This window comes from Rhagoletis zephyria, unplaced genomic scaffold (assembly GCF_001687245.7).
Source record: "Rhagoletis zephyria isolate East Lansing unplaced genomic scaffold, Rhagoletis_zephyria_1.1 Rzeph_scaffold_00683, whole genome shotgun sequence".
NCBI classification, from domain to species: domain Eukaryota; kingdom Metazoa; phylum Arthropoda; class Insecta; order Diptera; family Tephritidae; genus Rhagoletis; species Rhagoletis zephyria.
The window spans coordinates 154,614-173,654 of NW_016157767.1; the positions used below are offsets into that span (position 1 = coordinate 154,614).

The following is a 19,041-nucleotide window of genomic DNA, read 5'->3' on the forward strand; positions in this document are numbered from 1 at the left end:
CACCTTAACTCTCCTCAACTCACCACACCAAAATTCACCATACCTAAACTTTCTCACCATAACTTAACTCACCACACCTGAATCCACCACACCTAAATTCACCACACCGTAACTCCTACACCCAATTCCACCCCACCGCAGCTCACCACACCCAATTTCACCACATGACATGATATCACTTGATGTGGCATCAAAGGCAACATCATTTGGCATAAAATGAACCAAAATAAATAAGATTTAGATAGAGGTGAAAAAAGGGATAAAAAGGAAATACAACTGAAGAGTGTGCGATGTTATATTGTGGTGTGTTATGCTTCATATGTTATGTTATTTATTCTCATGTTATGGTTATGTTATGTTATGCCAAGTACTAAGCTAAACTCCCCTCCACTTAACCCATTCCAACTAATGTTATTTTAGCTCTCTCAACTTACATAAACTATCCTTAATTTTATCGGTTGAATTTCAACCGCTGGGCGAACACTAGTATTATTAATTTTGAGATCTTTAGCAGTAGACATTTATGGTGGCGATTCCTATAATCCCACTGCTGGTTGCTTGATTTTCCAGTGTTGTGTGCGTAAGTACTATAAGTACAACAAAGCCTACTACATACATTTTCACTTATTTACCAAGTCAATATTTTGTAGGGCGCCTACAAATATGCTTCAAGTAATACCAAAATAACAAATAGAACGAGTAGGTGTGGCAAGATACAGCCCTAGATGGTTGAAATGATGGATGGATGTAAGTGAGTGGCATTTACGAGCACAAAGTAAACTTACGCTGGCATACAACAAAACTAATGTGGTGCAACAACAAAATTACAAGCATGTTAAATCGCACTTTTTTCTACAAAATGAAGAAACTTGCAATTATTAAAGATACTATTATTAAAGATACTAATCACAAGAAGATAAAGACCCGTTAAGATGAGAGCAACTGAGGCGACATAGTAATTGTGTAGTGTAGAGCAAATTTCATGATTTTTTTTTTAGTATCATCCTTTTCCTACAATAAAAAAATAAATCAAGTATTTGACCAATTTTAGCCATATAATGTTTATTAAGGCGAAAAGCTACCGAAATTAGCTATTTTTTTCATTGTCACTCGAAAAAAATGATAATTACTTTTTAATAATTTTGGGCAGTTTTCAAATTGAATGTTCATATTAGAGGAAATGGGCGTTGGCATCATGTACAACATATCACAAAGTTTCAAATGTGTAACCAAAAACAAAAAAATTGCAGCATGCAGAATATCTGAGAAGTGAGATGTTGAGACTAAACAGTGCAAATTTTCTTCTTACCAAAACGAACGAATCTAGAATCTAGAGTATTAGAACTAATGGGTCACCAAATGAAACAAATTGCAGTGACTAATAAAAGATGGCTATGATTTAAGAAACTAAATTTATTCTCCAATTTTACACTTTTTCCTGGTACACTCGGAATTCATTCCAGAATTGTTATACACACGAAGAAATTAAGAATATATGTGCACAAGAAATACTGTGTAAAAATCTTCCACGGTGTATGATGCTACAGGGCGTATACGTTACATACGCAACTACGGGTACATGAGCATAAGTGGTTATTTTTAGTTTTTTTTATATCTTTTTTAAGTTTTCATTTAAATACAATTTCGCGATGGAATCTTGCTCTTTACGCAAAACTGAAGAAAATGCATTTTTGACCAAAAATACGTTTTTGTTGAAAAATGTAATAACTAAAGATTAGAGATATGTAGAGCTCGGATTCTTATGTTAGAAAACAAGCTTAAAAGATGTAACATCATAACTATAAGCAAAGTGTGTATCAAGTTTTATACAGTCAGAGTTAAATATATGAATACAATGACGTTTTGACGATCAATCATTTTTTTTTTTTTTTTTAAACACAGAACTCGAGAATTTTAAATATTTTTTAATTCGATTTCTTAGGAAGATTTCGAGTAGTATGCAGCCTTGTAGCCCATTCGCTAGTATAATAAAAAGCAAATTTCAAGTCGCTCAAAATTAGCGTGGATTTTTTAGAATTTTTTGTGACGGGTGTTGTGCATTATCTTCCACATAAAAATAGATTCATGCGTTATCAACAGTAAACTTGAACTTGCGACTTGAAACTTGTGCTTTGTTATACTAAAATTTATATATTCAAATGTTTCCAAAAAACGGGTTGAAACACTTAAAATTTTTATGAAATTTTTAACGAAATTAAAAGAATCGATTCTGTTTCATATAAAAAAAATAAGAAAAATTTGGAATACGGAATATAAATCATATATTTGGCGCTGACTGTAATTTTCTTATAGTTATGATGACACATATTTTTAGGCTTAATTTTTTGCATAGAAATCCGAGCTCTACTCGTATGTATGATATTTTCGAATGTTTCTAAAAAAACCGGCTAGAACAGCTTGTGTGAGAAAGTTCCAAAAAACACAAAAATTTCTTTTCATACATTTCAAAAAAGTGCCTTTCGAAAACAAAGCAAAAGCTGCTGCATACCTTAAGGCGGGAATTCAACAACTTGCATGCGCATAGATAAACAACAAAAGTCTTCACATAATGGCATACAGTGGAAATTGTGCGTAGCCAATTGACTGACGGAAGCAGCAAACTCAAATAACCGTAATTGTGTGCGAAATTCACTGCTCACACGCACATTGATGCTTCCATACGAAAAGATCGCAACGCCAAAAGATATGTTTATCATTTTCAGCTTCAGCAATGTTTTTACTCTCGTGCTAATAGTTCTTCGTTGGTGTGGCGCATTAATGTGACGCAGACAAAAATGAAGAAAAACTACAATTTCCAACTACTACGCTTAAAATAATATGTATTCAGTTCTACCCACAACTTGCTCTACGACACTTCATGACAGCGAGTTCAGTGAGCAGTAATGACGGTCAATGAAACAAAAAAAATAGCATGTGGTCATGTATACAGACATACAGACCTATGTATGTATGTATGTGTGTATGCTAAGTTGACCAAATTACTGGCTGTCTTTTGTTTTTGTATTTGTATTGTTTTTTTTTTGTTCAGTTCTTCTTTGATTGAGCAGCATAAAAGCTTTTTCGTATTCAACCAAATTACGATTTTCTTTCCCCCTAAAGTGAAGCAGCCATATTTTCTCTATCGCTTCCCCTACCCTACCACACATCAGCGTCTGCTACATGTTGTCATGTCATCATATGTCCATACGCTTGAATGATATTAACTACTCTGCACAATAAGTCAGCAAATTTACGCATTCATTTTTGGAGCATAAATATGTACACAAAAACAACCACAATAGCAACGTCTTGGAAAATACGCCACTATATTTGACTTTGATGAGAATTTGTATTAACTTATGTATGTATGTACATTACGCTTAGCTCTCAATATCACAGACCGCACCTATGTACGCGACTAAATGGACATACATACATACATAGATTGGTAAGAACAAATGTGGCGCACAGCTGGAGCCCTCGCACGTGGCACAGGCGATCTACAGACATTTGTGAAAACAATTTAACTTCTGCCATGCAATATGAATATGGGGACCAGTGAGCGATTATAACTACAGATAACTACAGAAGGGTGTTCGTTAAAATGCTTCTCGCGTCTTTTAAGTTCCGACGAAACCAAACACGAGTTGTTACATTTTTCGACAAAAGCATGTTTTTGGTAGAAAATGGTGGCACGCTTATCTTAGATAATGCATTATCTTCATAGACTTGGAGAGCGCCATGTGGCAACACGTACTGGTGTTGAGATGCCGTTTGTTTCCTGCAACAACAATGTTTCCGATAAACAGGAGATTTTGCGGAAGAGTTTCAAGTTCTCTGCGTAGAGTAAATATTTTGGATGTTTAAAGCGTAGACCGACGACATTGATAAAGAGAATAAATAGGATAGGACGAAGGATGCTGGCTAAGGGGACGCCAGAATTTGCCACACATGTATAGAATTTAGTATTTCCAATTTCAACGAATGAGATTCTGTCTGACAATGATGATTCAACAGAAGTATTTTATGTGAGACCGTGTCAAACACTTTCGAAAAATCGATGCCAACTTGATACCCACTTTTAAATGCGGAAACAAAAGACTGAGAAGAAAACCAGCAAGATTTGTAACCGACGATCGTCCACCAATAAACCCCAGCTGACATGGGTAAATTTATTCTTTAATAGCAAAAGCTTGCTCTAAGGCTCTAATTATTTTTCAAAAACCTCGACAATTTAGATATTGGTATATTATTCTAATTACCAGATTTGAAAATTGGAGTGATAGAAGCCAACTTCTAACGGTCCATAACGATGTCAGTAGACAGCGAAATAATTAATATTGTATTAAGAAAAGCTACACTTTTTACTACTTGTTCAAGGAAGATTGTAAATAATTTAAAATATTTGTTCCATTGAGTTTTAAATTTTTTTGACTTCGAAGTGCACCTGAGCAATTTGTGAATTTTAACCGGGAAAAAAGAGACATACCTACTAAATATTTCAAACAACTTAAATGGAAATGAATCGAAACATTCCGAGACATTCTTAGCATAGAAAATTTACCTCCAATCAACTTCAGATAAAAATTTCTGAGTTAAGAAAGTCGAAATTAGCATCCTTGAAATTATAAGACCGAACAATTTAATTAATATTATCCTTAGACACTAGGTCAGAAAATTCTAATCTCAAGCTATAAAGGGAGCAGTGGAGTAGCTGTGTGGAAGTGTAGCACCAATCAAAAGGTTAAATAACTTCGCTGGCAGCCAAGCGGCATTTGGGGTTTCGAGGTCGCCTATAATGCGATCGCATCTGGTCGGGAAATGTCTGCCCTCTCTCCTCTTTTTCTATGATTACTACGAAATCGGGATCTTTTTGGTTCTAGTACACAGTTACATTGCAGCAAACTGTAAGACTAATGAATTAGCTTAGCAAAGCACCCTGAAGTTCATACCTGATGAACAGATGAGCTTTCACTTGGCTCAGCGAGCGCTCTCCGAAAAAAACCAACATCTAAAGTTGCAAAGACCAAATGACAGCCGGTTGAAGGAGCTTCTTCAACTAACCAAGCGCCATCTCTCTGCCCTGACAGGAGTCCTAGCCAGGCACTCTCCAAAAGGAGCCAGTACAATAGGACTCTTGTTTTGGTCCCTTATAACCGTAACTGCTTAGAAGATGACAGCACATGTGAGGCTCTGTGAAACTTTACAGAAACTGCTGGTCAATGAGTATGAATCACAGGACAATCTGGATCTATGCGCATAATAAGTAGGCACCTTTGCGAAGTCAAATGGACATGCTTTCTTTTCGAACACCCTAGTCTAAGTATGTATACGCATATATGTAGCAAAGTATGCGTCTATATGCTGCCTTCTATTTTGTCCATTTACCCATCCGCCTTGTCTATGTTTTGCGGCTAATTTTCCCCAACCCCGTGAGCAGCTGCTGACATTTATATGCGCGTCTAATGGATTTACGTGCGCTGTCGGTGGGACTGTGAACCGAAACACGTACATACAAACATACATGCTTTGGGTAAACAAACACACATGGAACACTGCTTGTTAGCTTAGCAAACGCAACCCTGACGGAAACAAGTGATTTTTTTTTTTAATCAACTAATTGAAAGACTCGCTTACAACAAATGCAATGAGTAAATGTTTCGAATTTGTATACTCTTTTTGCTCAAAAACCAAAAACAATTTGTGTCTTGTAAGTATAAAAAAGCATCTGTGAAGTCCAGAACGCAAGCGTATTCAAAATAAACATACTGACTTTGAAGTTGTTTAAGCCAAATTCATTTTAAATTAGTGGAAAATACATGCAGGAAAATAAATGAGTTCGTTGCAGATAAAATAGTGAGAATTTCAATTAGTTATCATTGAAAATAAATTAGTTTATAAATTACTTTCAAACCAATTCAATTTCCTGCAGGGAAACTACAATATTATTTAAGTTTGTATGTATGTATGTATATGCATAAGTCAACATGGCATCTCTGATAATGCGTAGATCCTTTAATTTCNCTGAAGTAGTTCATAAATTACTTTCAAACTAATTCAATTTCCTGCAGGGAAACTACAATATTATTTAAGTTTGTATGTATGTATGTATGTATATGCATAAGTCAACATGGCATCTCTGATAATGCGTAGATCCTTTAATTTCTTTATGCGCTTTTANCAATTCAATTTCCTGCAGGGAAACTACAATATTATTTAAGTTTGTATGTATGTATGTATATGCATAAGTCAACATGGCATCTCTGATAATGCGTAGATCCTTTAATTTCTTTATGCGCTTTTACGTGTGGCATGTTTATGGTTGGCACTTTCACCGCACGTACTAGATACGCTCTGCACATGAACACTTGCTTGTCTTACAAACATTCATACATTATGAGCGAATAAATATGTATATATGTACTCGTATGTGTGTACACCGTACATAGAAAGACCTGCACTATGCATAGATTGCGCATACGAGTACCCCCCCCCCTTCACCTAAAGCAATAAGTAGTTATCTCATAAACATGTAAGTATGTATGCACATACATATGTATGTAGGTATAGTAAATATGTTTGTGGTTTGCCCTTTGTTCTTTACTACCGGTCTACCCTTTTCGCCATATTCAACCGGCACTTGGCCGATTGGTTGCACGGTATGTCGATAGGCTTTATCGGATTATACTGAAAGCATTAATTGCTATGCATAATCCCTGTTTCACTTTACTCAACTCAATGCGCATTTAGGTCGATGGGATTTCAACACAAATTCACGTGTTATTAAAGCAATTTTTCACAAATTCCCACATTAAATATGTAACATATGTATGTATATAAAAAAACGATTATATTAAAATGCATGCAAATATATACACAGGTAAGTAGTTTAAGCTTTTTTTGCCATGTTTCAAAGTGTACTTGAAGATGGATTAAGGCAATGCGTTGGAGTCGAGTGGAATATGCTTCATATTCCTATCTACTTTGCATATGTAAGTAGGCAGTTTTTGTCGCTATATACATTTGCGCGTATGTTTGTGCATGCGAATGTATGTATACTTTTTAAGACAATAGAAAAATGTTAATTTTTTTACAATACAATTACTTACATACTTGTATTCACACCTTCACTATCACGTAAAAACAGATAACCCTACATTATAATTAGGCATTACTTAAAAAAAGTAAGTGCGCCTGGGCCACACTGTAGAAGTGAAACTTACGTTACTTATCTATCTATACATACACACATCTGCTTTTGATTAAGGTTATATTTTTTCGCTTTTTTTTCTATCAATGTAAATCCCTACCTCTATCACTGTTCGTTTTAATAACATTCATGTTATTCTGTTTTTCCATTATCGTCATTTTTATCATTATACTCTATCGATAACAAAATCGATTATAACGTCCATCAAAGTACCGATACCAAAATCGATGACAAATTCGATAAAAATTTCAATAGCAACATCGAAAATACCATTCGTAGCTAAATCGATTAGAACATCGATAACAAAATCGATAAATATCGATAACAAAATCGATAAATATCGATAACAAAATCGATTTATATCGATAACAAAAACCATAAGTATCGATAACAAATTCGATAAATATCGGTAACAAAATCTATAAATATCGATAACAAAATCGATAAATATCGATAATAAAATCGATAAATATCGATAACAAAACCGATAAATATCGATAACAAAATCGGATAAATATCGATAATTAAATCGATAACAAAATTGTTAAATATCGCTAACAAAGTCGATAAATATCGATAACAAAATCGATAATTATCGATAACAAAATCGATGAATATCGATAAAAAAATCGTTAAATATCGATAACAAAATCGACAACAAAACCGATAAAAATATCGATTATTTTATAGGTAGGTCTCGAGAATCCCGAAAATCTCTAAACTCCAAAAATAGTTCCCAGATTGAGTCTCTCTCTATATCCTTTCCTCTTTAATTACCTCTATTTTAATCTTTCTTCCCCTATCTTCATCTTTCCTTTTATCGGTATCCTCATCCTCCTCTTTGTTCATCATTTTTTTCAGCTACATATTCCCCTTCACATTTATTCTTATATATATAAGTAAAGTGTTTAGATTTACCTTGGTCTTCATTTTTGCCTTTATATTTACGCATCTTTGTTTTTGTTGTTATTTTTACCTTTGCCTTTATCCTTTTCTTCATTTATGTACGTAGTCACCTTTACTTTCATTCTTGTATTGGTATTTTTCTAAGTGTTATTCTTTAACCTTTTGTTAGCAAATTTTTGTTAAATTTATAGATACCATATGCATACACATAAGAAGCACTTGTTTCAGCCTCAACCATTTCCGTTGCACCATTTCCGTTGCACCATTTCCGTTGCACCATTTCTGGTGCATCATTTCCGTTGCATATACACAAGAAGTACTTGTTTCAGCTCCAATCATTTCCCTTGCACCATTTCCGTTGCATCACTTCCGTTGCATCATTTCCGTCCCAACCAGATCCGTGTGCAATTTCCGCTGAATTTGCCAATTTACTCCCAACCAACTAACCGCCGCTAAAGAAGTTTCACTTCAAAAAAAAATTGTAAATTTGTATTTAAGATCAACTTAAGGAAGGTGACTTGGTACGTTGCGTATTTATGCAGCAACGGTGAGACGGTCCTTGTCATACCAGCTGTTTCTACGTAGGTGGTAGTAAGCAATCACTTCCCCTGCAAAGATTCGAAGTTATTGGCAGATGAAATACCCAGGGCCCGTAACGGTATTAACTTTTGATATAAAAATCCCTTTTTAATAGTTATTAACTGAGTTTTATTTTTTGGTTCAGAACATAATCGTTCACACACTTTTCCACAAGGACATTATAACTTTAACAGCCAAAACGACTCGAAATAGATACAGACAAATGTATACATAAATGCTCAGAATGAAAAGAGAAATCGATTAAGCCATGTCTGTCCGTCCCTCCATCTGTCCGTCAGACCATCTGTCTACCCGTGAATACGATAACTCGAGAAAAAATTGAGATATGTCCACGAAATTTTGGTAGGTAAGTTTCTCTTTATCCAAGGTAGGTTGGGATTGAAAAGGGGCGACATCGGACAATAACCACGCCCACCTCCTATATAACGGTATTTTCGAAATATGCAAAAACTACGAGATTTCCGTAAATACTGGATCCAAATTGTTGAAGGTTGGTACGCGAAGTAGAATTTTGGCATAAAATACCCCAGTTATGAAATTTTTTGAAAATCGGCATGCCACCGCCCACTTACGATGAAGCATCTCTGTAGTCCCCTCACCAATCCCTACCAAAGTCGGTACGAACATTGCATAGAGCCTCACTAAGAAATCCTTTGTNCCAGTTATGAAATTTTTTGAAAATCGGCATGCCACCGCCCACTTACGATGAAGCATCTCTGTAGTCCCCTCACCAATCCCTACCAAAGTCGGTACGAACATTGCATAGAGCCTCACTAAGAAATCCTTTGTAAATTTTTTAAATCATACAAGAACCACGCCCACCTCCCATATAACGGTAATTTACAGAAATACGACAACTGCGATCAATTAGTAACTATTTAAGCTAATTTACAAAAAATCAATATATAAAGTGACCTCTCAGCAGAAAATGGTACTTATGGAAATTTTTGAGAAAATGGGCGTGGCACCGCCCACTTACGCCTACATATGTGTATCGCGGTAACCGGTTTCTCAATTTCTACCAAACTCGGTACATTTACCAAACTTGGATCAAAAAAGCGATATGTTGAAAATTTTTGAAATCGGACTAAAGTTAACGCCACCTACCATATAACGGTAAATTTCAGAAAAACGAAAATCCCGATATTTCAATAACTTAACACGCTGAGTTACAACAATCTCTTAACAAGACGCAATGTTTTTGATTTTTGTAAAATGGGCGTGGCACCACCCCTTTTATGACTACATGCATACATAAGTGTATACTGATAGCCCCCTTATCGATCTCCACCAAACTTTCAGNCAACAATCTCTTAACAAGACGCAATGTTTTTGATTTTTGTAAAATGGGCGTGGCACCACCCACTTATGACTACATGCATACATAAGTGTATATTGATAGCCCTCTTATCGATCTCCACCAAACTTTCATTATCAACGTCCATGATAACGCGTAAATCGTTCAGTGTCAACGTTTTAATTTTACTAGTCTCTTTTCTAGAACATATTTTCGGGTACTAGGCCCATTCTAACCGCTCAAGACAGGTATGTGTTTATGAATGCTACCGCGGATACAACAAACTTGGCTCAGAATCTGTTAATTTTGAAATATTTAATATTTCATACTTTCACATTTCGTACGGCGTTAAATTACTTAAATTACAAAAATTTAAAAAATCTATAGAAAACAATAAGAAACAATAAATATTGTACTTTTAAAGCAATCGCGGATGCAATGTTAAATTATCGCGGGACAAGCCGTCTTAATAAGGAAATATGNATACTTTCACATTTCGTACGGCGTTAAATTACTTAAATTACAAAAATTTAAAAAATCTATAGAAAACAATAAGAAACAATAAATATTGTACTTTTAAAGCAATCGCGGATGCAATGTTAAATTATCGCGGGACAAGCCGCCTTAATAAGGAAATATGAAAAAAAAAAAACAATATCTATTCTTTATCAGTGCTCTTCTTTGTCACTTATGCAGGTGAATTAAGTATTGCTTTGCAAATACGTCGATGATATTCGCCGAACATTATGTTGCCATCAATCTTTTTCTCTGCCGTGTCTAACTTAGCAATAACGTCTGCAAGTTGCACGTCTGTTATATGATTCGAAATTTCAGCGAAATGTTTGCAATCAATCACCTTCAAAAATTGTAAAAAAAAAAGAAAAAAAAAAACGTCCGTTGTTAATTTGCTTTTTTTTTATTTTCGCTTTGAAAATTGTGCGCGAAAAGATAATTAGAAAATTTTCCCAGGGTATCTCCTTAAACTAAGAAAAGCTTCGAGATACCGCTCCGCAGTTCGTCCGAAATCCAAAAGTGCGGTCAAAAGCTTAAAATAAATGATTCGCAATTTTATACTAGCGGGTTTTCGGGGTCGCTAATTGTGAGTCCGCTGCAAAATTCAAAACGGCAGATCCAATATGGCGTTCGGTCATGCGAAAATTGTACAGCGTTTCCGCAATCCAAAACCTAGTTATTATCAGAAAATTTTGTAATTCGAAATAAATTCGTGATAACATCAAACATTTTTAAAATCATTAAAACTAAAAATACGCCCCGTGTCATAATTAAAAGCGCACCAAACATTGACAAGTTTTAACAAATTATCTTTTTGTTATGTAATTTTATTTATTTTTTTCATAAAACATAGTTTATTTTTAATAAAGACCAAATAAATACAAGCTTCAAACTTTAAGCAATATTAAAAAAAATGCAATAAGCTTTTCGAGCTTTTTATTAGATATCTTAGAAAAAAAAATTAGTATGCAATTTTAGTATAATAAAGTGCAAGTTTGAAAATTAACGGCCAGTCATTTTCTTCCATACGATGTATGTTGGAAGCTAATAAAAGCGTGTTGAAAATACATTTAATTTCCAGTGACGGCAGCTGAATTTTGTATTAAGGCAGCATGTTATTACTGTTTTATTTAACATCTCAAATTTTGTTAAAAACAAAACCAAAAGGAAAAAATTCTTACATCTAGATGTTATCGAAAGTTTGTTGTCTTTACAAGTTCCCCTCTTTTTCTGCACTTCGCTGATTCTTTTTCGAATTCAGGTCAAATAAAATAAAGATCAACATTTTACTTTCGATATTATTTTGATGTTATGTCTAATGGAATTCAAATGTGAAACCACCTGTAAAAGGACAAAACATTTATTGCAAATAAGCAATTAGGTAGTGTTATATAAAATAAATAAATATAAAATAATAAACAAAAAAAAAATTTTAAATATATTTTTATTAAATGTTTTTGTCCAAAAGTAGATCAAATTCAGTTGACATCAAATGCAGAGGAAACCAGTGATCACTATTTTGCGGCCATCGCCCTTCAAATGTAGTTAGTTATGGCCAAAAGAAATAGTTAGTTAATAGTTAGCTACAAACTAGTCCCATTTCCTGCAGGGTGCATTCATAAAGACATACATACATATGTATGTGCTTGTGTAAATATGTGCGCGAAAAATGTTACTAATGCGCAGCGTACACAAAGAATTAAACACAACCAACAAGTTCATAAATCTCTGCAGCTGACTACCATTGTAACGGGTAGTTAATAGTAACAGCAAATGTACAAGCCAATTATTTGCAACTATAACATTCTATTGCGCCTGCCATCAAACACACGACCACATATTAACTTCCCAGCGGGAAAATGTAATGTTTGGATAAATGTAATGTAATGAGCTCATACATACATACATACAAATGTATTATTGTATTTACCATTCAAACCCACTGAATACTTGCTTTGTGTATTCAATCAAACGAATTCCATGGTCTAATAACATTTTTTCTTACATAACTTTTTGCTGACAAGCTGAGGACTTTTTTCATACTTATTTTTTTACAACACATTACCTTTTTGCTTACCTGGAAATATATTAATTCGGTGTGCAAAATAATTTGGCATCAAACTTTCGACTGCATACCATCCCTTTTCTTACGTTGGGAATGACAATCTAATAGTAGAGAATTTCTCTCCAGTATCATAAAGCTCACAATCAAGTAATCAATATTCCTACTGGGTAAAAAAAAATGTATACTCGTACAATGAACTGTATTAGGCAGACCAGAAAATTTCACTACCAGCACGAAACAAGTGATTTTTTCGGTTACACGAAATATGTGGTGTACAAAATTTGGGCTCAATCCGGTAAGGCAACGCATGCCACCTCTAAAAAACTAAAATTGTGGACCAGTAGAGTTAGTTAAATCATGTCGTAATCTCAGACATCAGTACTTGCAAAAATTTGAAAAAACTTACCATGTTTAAATCCTTCTACCTGTAGATTATTGACTTAAATCAGTATCGTTTTGTTAAAAATGTTCTATGAAATTCACAGACTACCTTTCGAAAAATACTAAGAATCGAAGCAGAGCACAAAGTTTTTCAGAACTCAATTTATTACTATGAAACCTTTTAACTGAATAAGGCGACTGAAAATCGGAAAAACGCTGAACACCTAAAACACTTGGTAATGAGTTCTACTTAAGGAAAGGATAGTAAATACGCATTATTTAGATTTAGTGTTGCTTAATATGCATAGTGACAAATCCGCAGAGAATGCACTTACGGCTGTAAAAATGTTTCTAAAACTAATTAGCGGTTGAGCGTTCAGCAAGTAACGAAGAACATACTTCTCAACAAAGTTAAATTGAGACTGATGCAATAAGGCACTAAAAATTTAACATAAGTAAATACACTCGGTTTGACCACAAAGCAATGCTGCAGGTGGATAATCTCATATTTGATTTTTAATCGCACAGCCGACCAAGTGGAAAGCATTGCAATAAAATCTTCGCTTGTTTTGCGTTTAAATTAATTTTTATTAGCTTACCATACTGAGCCGAGCTGAAAGTGAATTAATAGCTATGGTGAAACCACCACAGCATAACAAATAAAATTTCTTACTTACTTGCACTTGCATATGTACATTAAGGTGGTCCAAAATAAGTAAAGTCGGAATTTTAATGCTATCACCCCTAGGATTGTTTATATCGAAAAAAAGGATAACCCTATGTTTTTTTTTTTTTGGAATAGGAACAAAATAAATTTTCGTAGAAATGGTATTTAATTCTTGAAAATCAATACTTTTCGATCGGAAAACTCTGGTTCTCTTCAGGAGACTTCCAATAACAATACCCAATTGTTTATTCAACCATTTTTTAATACTAAAGATTTTTTTATTTACCCCCCCCCTCATTGCATTTTCTGACATTTTCTAGGGGATTTGGCGGAACTAAAAAATATAGTTGCTATGAAAAAATTAAAAAAAAATAATTTAGTATTATTACTGGGAATCTCCTGAATTCTATACCATTTTTATATAAAAGTTGTTTTTTCCCTATGTAAAATGCACATGTAAAACTTTGAGCGCTTCGAGCGACTTCCAAATATTTTTTGATTTCAAAATAAAGAAATAGGGGTATATTTTTTTGATATAGAATAATCCTAGGGGCGAGAGCATAAAAATTGCGACTTTACTATTTTTTTACATGCATTTTTGGGCCACCCTAATGTACATACATATATATGTACAATGCACATCTTTGTGTGTTTGGTCAAGTGAATTTATGAACTCATTTTGTGCTGGTAAATTATAAGGCTGTTAGTGAAACCAAGTACTTGCTTTTGTTATTTAAATACACTCATGTATATATTAGGGCAGGTCAATTTGTATGGGAGATTTTCTCGAAATCAATTGGAGTTTGCTAAATTGCGCAAATAGGTTTCTTTTTTTGCTGCAGTATCGTAAAGAATGGCTTAAATGAGTATTAAATAAAAAGACTGGTAAAACGCCTTTCAACTGATACCACATAAATCCAACTCGGAATAGCTTTGGCCCAGTTATTCAAGTTTTTCTTAAACCAATCTTTGAAAAAAGTTCAAAAAAAAACAGCATCAAAAATCTCATTATTACGACTCCGTTGAAAAGACTTTTAAAAATTTTAATGTAGATTTTTTAAGCTTAAACTGTTTTATATCTGAGGTGATTTTTTTTTTTTTCAAAAAGTCCTTTAAGAAGCACAAAAAAAATACATTTTTGGAGGCATTTTCAAATTGTTCCAGCTCAAGTAAATCATAATATTTTTCCGAAATATTTTGGTGGACGTTTTCACACATAATAGGTTTTGTAATCCCGGCAGAAAAACCGCAACTTTTTTATGATGCAATCTAATGTACGTATGTATGCATGTATTTTATACTCAATTTTAGTTGTATGTAAAAAAAAAATTTTCAAGGATAAGTAAAATAAAGGTTTTTTTTTTATTTTAGCACGTAAGAAAATGTGAAAATTATCACTGTTGCGCCCACTGGCAGATGTGTTAGCAAAAAGAAAAGTTCAGAAATAGATTCCTCATACCAACCATACCTTTTACAGCATGCTTTTAGACAAAATTTAAGCACTTCTTTACACCACTACAGCAAAATGCTAATTAAAAGAAACCTACTTTCGCAATTTGGCAATCTCCAAATTGATTTAAAACTAATAGTTTCTTCAGCAAATTTCCTTCGAAATATACGTAGAATCCTCCTATGCTATACGCGCTTGGTCAAGAAAAAATTTACATGCCCTAATACATATGATATTAATTTTAAAATACTAAAGTGAAAAGAGGAGGTTGTGTAATTAATTGCTTTGTGAATTAAACATACATTTTCAACAATTAATTTAACAACCACTTTTACGAACACAATTTATATGAAAAATAATCCTTTAAAATTTTAAGTTTTAATTTTTGTTCGTTGAATGCGCTTGAAACTCAATCAAAATTGCATACATATATAGCTATTTAGTTTAAGTGGCAAGTTAATCTCAATTTCTTAAAAAACAAAAACTTTTCATCGCTAATACCACCTACACCTATACATACATACATACATATGCAAAAATATGCAAACGCTAAAAATTTATAATAAGTTCTCTCCAAATACCTGTTCTCATTTAACCTTATCCAACTTTTTTTTCAGACATACACATGAATCAGGCGCTCTACCTCTCAAACCTCTCCGTCCCGCGAATAATCGATGCCGCACAAAGAGCCAAATTATTTTGCAGTTATGAAATGGGTAATCGCACACTCAATTCAGTTAAATGGTACAAAGACGGACAAGAGTTTTTCAGGTAAGTAAAAGCTGTAAAAAACAGTAGGAAGGAACAATTAAACACACCATTTTTCCTATTAAAGACTATTCAAAGCATTATAATTGCCGTTATAAAAATTTGAATATTGTCGCAATTAAACCACCACTGCCAATTATTGTAAAGCACTTAAACACAAAAAAAATTAACAATAAATATTTTAGCTCGACTTTATCAACCTCCGTTTAGAGATTTTTGCCGCCATTTCATTTTTCACCAGTGCAACACATAGTTAGTATTTTATGCGCTTTATGAACGATGAAATTGAAAATGACATAAAATGTAACATTCTGCTGTCGCCAGTTGCGAGTAGCCAGTAGCCTGTAATGCACATATGTATGTATATACAAACATTCAATTACCCTGTCGGTAAACCGATTGCCCTAAAGTAAGCTTCTTTAAATGGATTTCAAATGGTGGTGTCTATAATTTTTTATATCCGAACGGAGTCTAAAAGGATTGACACTGTCATGCATATCTATATGTAGTACACTTTATACATAAAACGGATAAAACGGATTTTTTCAACTTTTCTTCTGAGATTTCGATATTTGATACGATACCAAAATATTTTCGTTTTAGCACTACAATTTTTGCAATTTTAAAAAAAGTAGTAAAACAAAGGAATTAGCAGCAAAAATTTTTAAGGTCCTTGTTAGCGCTTCTGGCAAACTACTTCCAATTGTAAGTATATATATGTACGTGTGGAACCCTATGATGATCTTAATGGAATATTTTGAAAATACAAGTACAAAAATATTTAAGTAATTATCAATACCGGGTATAAGTAGTATTATGGTTTCATTAAAAACCATATACAAAAATAGTGCTGAGAATTTCCACAAATCTCGAAAAAGTCTCAAACAACTCAGAAAATACCAAAATAATCCCAAGTAGGTCCCGAGTAATACCGAGAAAAATCTCTACCAAGTACCGAAATAAACGAAAAATATAACACGAAGAATCACGAAAATGAAAAAAGCAAAAAGCACTGGTTACTATCGTTATCAGTTTTGTGAATCTTGGTATAACGTAACGATTATTAGTAACAACATAAAATGTATATACTATGTTTTAATGCAAAGAATGGACCTTTTAATTTTTTAGACAGACGGCAACCTTATTCCAAAAAATAAAACCTTGTTGCACATCTGAAGACCTTTCATTTCACGACCTACTTTTTAGTCCAATGAACAGCTGACATCGTATAATTTTTCGTAAAGGTGAAACTCTCTTCAAAAAAATAAAACCTTATTGCACATCTGAAGACCCAATTTCGATCCCAAATTTTTTTACATTTATGCACTGTGCAAATCTGTTGTAATTAACAAAAAATGCCTTAACGTATTATATATAAGGTAGTAAGTTCTAAATAGGTGGCAACCCTACTCAAAATATAAAATCTTATTGCACGTGGTACCTATTTTTTAAGTGCAATGAACGGTGAAGATCATATAATTTTTAAAAATGTGGCAACTCTACTCAAAAAATAACACGTTATAAAAATCTAGAGGCCAAGCCCATTATACATCTAATTTTTTATAATTAAACGAACAGATCTTATAATTTTTTCGATAGGTAAGTGGCAACCCTACCTAAAAAAAAGTTGTTTGTGTACCCTTTCATTTGGTATCTAATATTTTTTAAACAACGAACGGCAAAAATCTTATAATTTTTAAACATGTGGCAGCCCTACTAAAGAAATAATAGATTATTGCACAGTTAGAGGCTTAGGGCGAGTTTTTCAGTGCTAGTTTGAACTCAGATTAAGTAAACTGGCTGACATCTAAATGGCTGATCTTAGTTTAAACCAGCCGGATCGGGCGTTTAAACTTCGTTTAAACCACGGCCGCACATTAAGATTTTGTGCCACGGTTGCATCTAATGCACCTACTATTTAATAATTTTTTTTTTTTCCTACAGACCCTGAACACAATTACACTCACAAGACCACAAATGCCACTGTGTGTTTGTATATTTAAATCACGAAACTTCCAACTACTCACGCTCCTAGTGGATACTACCACCTCTGCTCACCCTGTTTTCGCCGCACCAATGCACTTTGGTTAAAGTCAGTGCGGCGGCATCGCACAACTCATTTGAATGTGTAATTGAAATTGGCGCAGATTGGCTGCGAGCGGCGAGTTACAAGTTGTACAAGTGTAGATAGTGCACTGTAATTTTACGTGCCATCGAATATGCATTCGCAACACACACACATTTGTCGACCAACCAACTGTGCTGGCCAGCCTTTTTCTGCCAATTTTAACCGCGTCTGTGTCGCTGACTATTTTGCATTTGGCGACTTTTATTGGCCTTGGCAGCTGCAACGTTTAATTGATGGAAAATTTGCTGCCGCTTTTAATTGGCTGAAAACATACAAAAGTTTTTTCGCTTCACTTTTTCACTTTTTTTTTTGNTCAGTGCGGCGGCATCGCACAACTCATTTGAATGTGTAATTGAAATTGGCGCAGATTGGCTGCGAGCGGCGAGTTACAAGTTGTACAAGTGTAGATAGTAAGTAAGGGATTCGGGAGTCGCCGCATGAAACACACTGTAATTTTACGTGCCATCGAATATGCATTCGCAACACACACACATTTGTCGACCAACCAACTGTGCTGGCCAGCCTTTTTCTGCCAATTTTAACCGCGTCTGTGTCGCTGACTATTTTGCATTTGGCGACTTTTATTGGCCTTGGCAGCTGCAACGTTTAATTGATGGAAAATTTGCTGCCGCTTTTAATTGGCTGAAAACATACAAAAGTTTTTTCGCTTCACTTTTTCACTTTTTTTTTTTTTTTTTTTTTGATTATTTTCTGTGTGCTGGTACTTACAACACAAAATCGCGGCACGGTTTTATTTGACATAATTTTTAACAATTTGGCGTGTAAATATTTATTTTTTCTACAATTTTCTGTTATTATAATGTGGAGCGACCAAGCGATTGAGCACAGAAGTATGTTAGTTACTAACATGCAGCAAAAATATTTGCTTTTGCCAGTGGTTTGTATGTATGTATGTGTGTTTTTGATTACATACTGAGGTATGTATGTACGATTTTTTTTTTTTTCAAGCATGTTTTTCAATACAAAACTCGGTGTACTTTAATTAAGCTAATTAAAAGCTTTCCATGACATTCAGTTCAAAGTAATTTGCTTAAC

At 33.9% G+C, this 19,041-nt stretch overlaps 1 protein-coding gene across 1 annotated transcript in view; it reads left to right on the plus strand.

The window, feature by feature from the left end:
• The window catches only part of LOC108361024 (beaten path Vc), a gene marked incomplete at its 3' end in the record, with an annotated part of 126,898 nt that overhangs the window by 73,908 nt on the left and 33,949 nt on the right, over positions 1-19,041 (plus strand). The window contains exon 2 of the mRNA XM_017613559.1: positions 15,707-15,860. Within this exon, the coding sequence (XP_017469048.1) occupies positions 15,707-15,860 (154 nt within the window). The remainder of the gene's footprint in view (positions 1-15,706; positions 15,861-19,041) is intronic.